The 8,447-nt window shown below is 43.9% G+C and overlaps 1 protein-coding gene and 1 long non-coding RNA gene across 51 annotated transcripts in view; one reads left to right on the forward strand and one right to left on the reverse strand.

Annotated features, from left to right (window-relative positions):
- Positions 1 to 2,727, reverse strand: part of picalma (phosphatidylinositol binding clathrin assembly protein a) — a 58,762-nt gene extending 56,035 nt beyond the window's left edge. For 48 of the 50 annotated variants that reach the window (XM_090192720.1, XM_090192712.1, XM_090192711.1 and 45 more), the window contains exons 1-2: positions 2,332 to 2,727; positions 1,960 to 2,099 (exon numbers count right to left, since the gene is read on the reverse strand). In XM_090192720.1, the coding sequence (XP_090048846.1) occupies positions 1,960 to 2,089 (130 nt within the window). In that variant the 5' untranslated portion in view covers positions 2,090 to 2,099; positions 2,332 to 2,727. Of the gene's footprint in view, positions 1 to 1,959 lie in introns of all 50 variants that reach the window. The other 2 variants (XM_090192705.1, XM_090192708.1) reach the window with 2 other exon arrangements.
- Positions 2,728 to 2,791: 64 nt separating this feature from the next.
- Positions 2,792 to 5,664, forward strand: LOC149979204 (uncharacterized). Its single transcript, XR_016485106.1, has 2 exons — positions 2,792 to 3,029; positions 4,573 to 5,664. It is a non-coding gene; the product is annotated as an uncharacterized LOC149979204 (long non-coding RNA).
- The last annotated feature ends 2,783 nt before the right edge of the window (positions 5,665 to 8,447 follow it).

Here is an 8,447-nt window from a genome sequence, read left to right on the forward strand (position 1 = left end):
CATTTAAAAAAAATCTAATAAAAAAGTAACAAATGTACACAACAATAATGAGGCCATGTACAGGGGCTACCGGTACCAAATCAATGTGAGGGGATACAGGTTAGTCGAGGTCATTTGTAAAAAAGTGACTATGCATAAATAATAAACAGCGAGTATCAGCAGTGTAAAAATCAGGTGAGGTGGTGGTGGTGGGGTCAATATAAACAATCCGGAAGGCCATTTGATTAGTTGTTCAGCAGTCTAACTGGGTCTGCTTTGGTGTATTTGGGCAGCCATGGATTTATGGGGCGGCAGGTAGGGTTGCCGGTTCAAATCCTAGGTCTGACAGGAGAAATCTGACAGGAAGTGAGCTGGCAACTGGAGGGTTGCTGGTATCAAATCCTAGATGCTGTTCTGAGGGCAAAAGGGGGAGCAACTCAATATTAGGTAGGTGTTCCTGTTTTGTACACTCAGTGTACAAAACAGTACATTCGGAAAGTATTCAGACCCCTTCCCCTTTTCCACATTTTGTTACATTACAGACTTATTCTAAAATGTATTACATTTCTAAAACCCTGTTTTTGCTTTGTCATTATGGGATATTGTGTGTAGATTGATGAGGGAACATGTTTATATAATCCATTTTAGAACAAGGCTGTAATGTAACAATTTGGAAAAAGTCAAGGGGTCTGAATACTTAGCGAATGCACTGTATAAGCGTGTCTTGGAGGGGTTTGCATAAAGCAAAGTCAAATTTTGGTTGGATTCAGAAGGAAGAACCGGAAAAACCTGAGTAGGTAGCCTGTTGTATTAGAGAATTTAAATAGAGCAAAAACATCACTGCAGTACTCTGACCACACTCATGACATGCTTCAATAGAAAATATGTATAATGAGAAATCAAATATACCAACACATGGTTGGATTGAGATCTAATTTCAGTAATTGCTTCCCAGGTTACTTGCCTGATTCAGTGTTTATTTTATTGTGTATTATGTGCATGCAAGTTGATTTCACAATGCTCATGAACCATATAACATGGGTGTGGTATAAGGTGTGGCGCACTGTGGTCTGGTCACAAAGATCCCATGGTACTTATCACAAGAGTAGGTGGTGTGAATCTGTGTCCCAGCTTTATTCCCAACATCATGGCCACCAAGGCTAATGGTCCCCTGATCCCTAATAGGCAAACATCACTCCTCACTGTGATAGCTGGGTCTTATCCAAAGGCCCAAAAAGGGTAAAAACTGACTGAATGAAAAACTGACTCAACTATGGTCAAATGTCAGGAAGTGCATAGGGTATTATTTTACATGCCTAGTCAGAACATCTTGCGGGTAATGACACTAAAAGTTACGTTTCTGTCGAGGTTCCCCATTGAACGATTAAAGAACAGAGTCAGCCAAAAATACTGGGAGGAGAAACCCTCTGATAACGTCTAGGTTCGCAGAGCATACGATCATGTAGGCACACTCAGTGGACAGTAAATTGCCTGTAAGCAAGTAAAATCGCTATTGGAAGGAGATAGAAGCCACCATAAACAAATTAGAGCAGTTCAGATTTATATTATTAAATAATTGCATTATATATATATATAATTTAAATTAGAACCATCATCCTTGGTGGAAGTCAAACCATTTCTTGATAAATTTAAAACGTTACAATAAATAGTAGCCTATAGGCTATGACGTGATTGTAATCCAGTTAATCTCATTGTTTACATGGCAAGCACGTGCCAAGGCTAATTTCAATAGAAAATTGACAGCATGACATCTGACTCGAATTTAGGGTAATTGTAGAACATTTCTAGATAATCTCGCATCGTTTCATAGGTAGGCGAACATCAGACAAGAACTACTTGATTATAGCCTACGGGTCAGTTTGTTCGTAGGCCTCAACCAGAGTCCAAACAATTTCTAACGAATACATACGCTTGATCAAACGCAACATTGTGGAAACTCGCCGACATATTGATACTTACAATCTAAATGTTTCTTTTTCGGCCCCATAATTTCATGCGTAGTCGCCTTGCACACAGTTTTTGCCACCGCAGATCCGGTAACACTGTGTTGAGCTGCGGTTATCCTGTCCGTAATGCTTTGCCCAGACATCTTCGCACTTCTGTATTAAGATATAGAACAAATGTTTCAAATCCTGTGGAATCGCTATTGTCCTCTGTAGCTTCCACAGTTCTGCCACATGACACAAAATAAAGACGAGAAAAATGAGACGGCAGGAACGTTACTCTTGTAGCTAAATCCCAGGGTGATATGTAGCCCACATCCACGATAAGTGAGCGTAAAATTGAAGTTTGGCTGTATATTATATTGGATACAAACTTAAGAGTTTTTACCTCTTGCCAATTCCGAATGAGCTCTCTCTCCTAACAAAGTCTTTCTCTCGCACTAACTGACTCCCCCTCTCTCGTTCTCTCGCACTAACTGACTCCCCCCTCTCTCTTTCTCTCGCACTAACTGACTCCCCCCCTCTCTCTTTCTCTCGCACTAACTGACTCCCCCTCTCTCGTTCTCTCGCACTAACTGACTCCCCCCTCTCTCGTTCTCTCGCACTAACTGACTCCCCCTCTCTCGTTCTCTCGCACTAACTGACTCCCCCTCTCTCGTTCTCTCGCACTAACTGACTCCCCCCTCTCTCTTTAGTTCCCACTGAATAAGTCTGTGCTCTTTTCTACTTCACCTCCCCCTGCTGGCTCCAATGGACTGGAGGCTTGCAGGAAAATGGCGGGTCTGAATCCTCCAGGGACGGGCTACAGCCTATCAGAAAGGAAGAGGTGAAGCAGTAGGGTCAACTCCACCCAGAATCTGTCCAGGCACATTGAGGGCGCGTTCCTGTGCCCAGGTTTTTTTTAGCCATATTCTAATAATTCTCATGTGCCATCATTTTGCTATGGTGAAACTTGCACTCACATAGAGAGAAATAGTGATGGCGGTTTATTGTAGGCACTAACTCCTATCATGGTTCGTTGGAAAAAACTTATTGGGAAAATGAATGGCATTTTTGTAGGGTTTTTGGATAAACGCCAAAAATAAGGTATGAAGGAAACACGGGTTTATATTTTATACGTTTTGTTCTCTGAGATAATCTTCATCAGCTAACATCACTTTTTGTGAATTTTGAAGAATGTATGTCATTTTAAAAAAGCACAAAGGCTTCATAATTCATAATCGTAATGTTAAATTACTGTTACTATCTAATAGAACGAAATGTGTTAGCTTTAGCACTTATTTTAAGCATTATTTTCCCATACATTTTTCCGATAGGATGGCTGAACCAACCAGAGGTCACTAATTTCCCGGTTTAAGACTTCAAACTGGTGGGCTCAAGATCTGAAATAATTGGATGGTGAAACTTGCTAGCCAACCAGAAAATCAAGGCGAAGCTATTAAGGCATTCTTGAAAGTCAGGGCAATCCTTGTCCTGCAAAGAGTTTGCATTTATTATTTTGCAAGTATTAGGCATTTAGAATGAAATGTGGAGTGGCACTTTTAAACTCGGACAAAAGAGATTCTAGTTCTAGGTCCCAAGAAACAAAGATATTCTGTTGGATCTGACAATTAATCTTGATGGTTGTACAGTCGTCTCAAATAAAACTGAAGGACCTCGGCGTTACTCTGGACCATGATCTTTCTTTTGAAGAACATACAAAGTACCCGGACAAAGCACTAACTGCTAGAATCTTGACTAGAACCAAAAAATCATAGATCATTTTACTCCACTGCAAGCCTCTCTACACTGGCTTTCTGTTAAGGCTAGGGCTGATTTCAAGGTTTTACTGCTAACCTACGAAGCATTACATGGGCTTGCTCCTACCCATCTTTCTGATTTGGTCCTGCCGTACATACCTACAAGTATGCTACGGTCACAAGACGCATACCTCCTTATTGTCCCTAGAATTTCTAAGCAAACAGCTGGAGGCAGGGCTTTCTTCTACAGAGCTCAATTTTTATGGAATGGTCTGCCTATCCATGTGAGAGACGCTGACTCGGGTCTCGACCTTTAAGTCTTTATTGAAGACTCATCTCTTCAGTAGGTCCTATGATTGAGTGTAGTCTGACCCAGGGGTGTGAAGGTGAACGGAAAGGAAGTAGAGCGACAAACCACCCTTGCTGTTTCTGCCTGGCCGGTTTCCCCTCTCGCCACTGGAATTCTCTGCCTCTAACCCTATTACAGGGGCTGAGTCACTGGCTTACTGGTGCTCTTCCATGCCGTCCATAAGAGGGGTGCGTCACTGACGTGATCTTCCTGTTTGTGGGCTATACTCGGTCTTGTCTCAGGGTAGTAAGTTGGTGGTTGAAGATATCCCTCGAGTGGTGTGGGGGCTGTACTTTGGAAAAGTGGGTGGGGTTATATCCTGCCTGGTTGGCCCTGTCTGGGGGTATCGTTGGACGGGGCCACAGTGTCTCCCGACCCTTCCTGTCTCAACCTCCAGTAATTATGCTGCAATAGTTTGTCTCGGGGCTAGGTTCAGTCTGCTATATCTGGAGTATTTATCCTGTCTTATCCGGTGTCCTGTGTGAATTTAAGTATGCTCCCTTTAACTTTTTCTCTCTTTTCTTTGAGGACCATGCCTCAGGACTACCTGGCCTGATGACTCCTGGCTGTTCCCAGTCCACCTGGTCGTGCTGTTGCTCCAGTTTCAACTATTTTGCCTGCGGCTATGGAACCCTGACCTGTTCACCGGACGTGCTACCTTGTCCCGGACCTGCTGTTTTCGACTCTCTCTCTACTGCACCTGCTGTCTCTAACTCTGAATGATTGGCTATGAAAAGCCAACTGACATTTACTCCTGAGGTGCTGACCTGTCACACCCTCTACAACCACTGTGATTATTATTTGACCCTGGTGGTCATCGATGAACCTTTGAAAATCTTGGCCATGTACTGTTATAATCTCCACCCGGCACAGCCAGAAGAGGACTGGCCATCCCTCAGTGCCTGGTTTCTTCCTAGGTTCCTGCCTTTCTAGGGAGTTTTTCTTAGCCACAGTGCTTCTACATCTTTTGGGGTTTTATGCTGGGTTCTGTATTGCACTTTGTGACATTGGCTGATTTAAAAAGGGCTTTAATAATACATTTGATTGATTTATAGTTATGTGATGACATCAAATGCCCGTGTACCTTCAATTTTTCAGCAATAATTTATTTCCAAAGTGTTTCCATCATTTGTCGCAATAAAGAAAGTTAGACAAAATACAAATCTACCCCTCTCGAACGGATCAAGAGGTTGTCCATCTTTAACAAAAGTTTTCCTAGTCCTGCAGTTTCCATTACACATGCCAAAATGTCTTTGCTGCGACACTGCTTTTGTCTAATAAACCTGGATCAATGGAAACCTGCCTATTGAGTGTCCAATATGGTCACAATTAGAGTGAATTGCTATTTTGATAGGTAAGGCTTACTTTATCGAATAAAAGTTTCATAATGCTTAGTTGGTTATTGCCAAGTATTTCGTCCACAGAGTTGAGAGCAGACTAAAGTTTTTGAAATGAACCGCGACTCCTTCAAGTCGCTATGCAGCTGATACTTCAACATGTCAATTCTTAAACACTAACCGTGTACCTATATCTATCCTCTGTTACGTGCCTTTGTTTGCTGAAATCCATACGTTTTAATGAAATGTTCATCAAATACACTGCTCAAAAAAATAAAGGGAACACTTAAACAACACAATGTAACTCCAAGTCAATCACACTTCTGTGAAATCAAGCTGTCCACTTAGGAAGCAACACTGATGGGGGGATCACGTGACCCTTGAACGAGATGGCCGCATGAACTAAGAGCTCCGCACAAGTAGTTTCCAATTCCTAATCTTACCTCCACTCCAAGTTCACACTCATTTAGCTTTAGTAAGAAAAAGTCATGGCGGCTACAAAAGGCGACACTACAGGTGACATTTTTACCCGGACTCGAGTATTAGCGACGGAAAAAGCCTCCAAGAAGAAGCTAGCTTCAGAAAAAACTAGCGCCATTAGCCAGGAGCAAGAGAACCCGCTCCCCCACGAGGCACAACGAATGCCAACCTCGCACTCTGTCGAAGACATCCTTTCTGAGTTGAGATCCCAACGTACAGAACTAAACACTAAATTAGATGCCATTAATTCTCAGCTCAGTGCGATAGGGGGCAAGGTGACAATCCTGGAAAACGCTTTGCCTGACATCAACAACAAGATAACCATAAACGCGGGGCGCCTGGACGAGGCAGAGGGGCGAATCCTATCCATGGAAAACTTATTGACAGATGCCATGGAAACAATAGCATATGCTAAAAAGAAAATCGAGCATCTGGAAGAGAAAACAGAGGACCTGGAAAACAGGGGGCGAAGGAATAATTGTGTTCTATTCAATCTGGGCGAAAAAGAAGAGGGAAACATGCCACTGATCCGCTACCTGCAAGACAAACTTCCCGAGTGGCTCCACCTGCCCACCGACAGGCCCATAGAACTCGAGAGAGCTCACCGAGCACTGAGGCCCCCACCAGCAGGCAGACAACCACCGCGCCCAATCACCATAAGTTTCCTGAGATTCACCGACAAGGAACGAGTCCTACAGGCGGCGAAAAACAACACCATCACAGTGGGAAACGCCAAACTCGCTTTACACCAGGACCTGTCAGCTGGAATACGCCGAAAGCGCAGAGAATTTGACGAAGTGAAGAAATACTCCATTGACCGAGGCATCTTCAGGGGATTCAAATACCCAAATGAGCTCAGGATTCTTCACCAAGGAGCCTTGCGACACTTCAAAACTCCCGAAGAGGCAAAACGTTTTTTGAAAGACAATCCTGGCCAATGAGAAACAGACCAATGACTAAATGCGATTAATGCCATTACTAAAGGAGGTAAGACGACATATAGCCGATATCCAGAGATCCACCCCCTAAATGTCATTATAGCCGTCCAATTTATATTTATTGTCCTTTAACTGAGAGGGATGGGCTGTATAGCCTAACCTAGGCCTACTAATGTTTCAGCCTACTTTTATTTCCCTGTTTTTTTGTTGTTGCTATTATTACCTGGGGTTCCCTATGTCCCTTGGGGGAGGCATATGTAGGCTGGGCTATTGATTTTATTTTTCTCCCCTCTTTTACTGTGGTCTGGACGAGGGCAACTGTGTTATTTACTCAATGCGGGGTGGAGAGGATGAGGCATTTCTTTGGTGGGGAGAGGGAGACGTTGTGCGTTGCTAACTGTTCCCGGTTTTTGTTTTATTCGGAACACAGAATTGAGACTGAGCGGGGGGGTAAATAGATCCAACGGGATGTGTCGAGTTGTTTGGGAACTCGGCTGGGGTGTTCAGAGATTATTATTTTATGTACACCATTTATTTTCCTTTTATGTGAACGCAGCTGTAATTACTATCCACTTTTACCCAGCGATGACTTGCACTAAAGTTCGATTACTGCTCGATGACGATGACTAGTACCTTATGTGGAAGGACCACCAGAGGGCAGGCTGGGCTCATGGATAGTAGCCCAACAAGGCATGGGAGACAAGGTAACCAGAGGCAATTAAGCACAGCTGACGGTACTAATGACATACTCTCCTTCCCCTATAAGAGAGAGAATGGAACCAGCAGAGAGAGGGGAAACTATCTCTGGAAGATGGCCACCGAGAGAGAGGAGCTATCCAGGAAGAACCACTAAGACGGTGACAAGCCCGTGACTTTTTGTTGTAGTTTAAAGATAATCCTATTATGTTCTTGTTTCATCTGGAGAAGAAGATGTATGTTTTTCCTTGGAAGATTTCCATTGATTATGTTGGAGTGTTTGTGTTGACCCAATGCCCTCAATAGAGAACTGTGTTCAATCAAGAAAACTTACTCCTGACTCGTTTATTCCACCTTCCCGCTTTAGAGTGACGCCCAATTACTTGGTCCGCTCACATTGGTGGAGAATGCGGGCACTAGGTGGACGAGTGACACAAGGATAAGTGAGTAAATCAAGATTCTTCCAGTAGACCCGGAGGAACCCTTCAAGAACGATGGATAACTCCCTTCTACAACAATTGATCACGGCACAGCAGACAACCATAGAACTCCTGCAACAACAGCTGAGCCGACGAGAAGAACCTAGAGTTAAGCCAAGAGCGGCTGCTCACGCCATCTTACCTCGTCTCTCCAAGGAGGATGATATTGAGGCCTTTCTCATGACCTTCGAAAGGACGGCCACCTTGGAAGAGTGGCCGCCCACAGAATGGGCGAGCGCATTAGCCCCTCTTTTGACCGGGGTGGCTCAGGAAGCCTATTTTGACCTGGATTCCCGCGAAGCTGCGGACTATGGGCGACTAAAAACCGAGATCCTGTCCCGGTACCAACTGACTGCCAGAGATAGGGCTGTAAAATTCCATCAATGGACCTATACAGCTGATCAACCCGTCCGTGCCCAGATCTTCGCATTAATACGACTGACGAAACAGTGGCTAGAACCTGGAAAGGGAGTAGGACATGTGATA

Source organism: Oncorhynchus mykiss, chromosome 12 (genome assembly GCF_057628025.1).
Source record: "Oncorhynchus mykiss isolate SJ-2025 chromosome 12, ASM5762802v1, whole genome shotgun sequence".
Lineage (NCBI taxonomy): Eukaryota > Metazoa > Chordata > Actinopteri > Salmoniformes > Salmonidae > Oncorhynchus > Oncorhynchus mykiss.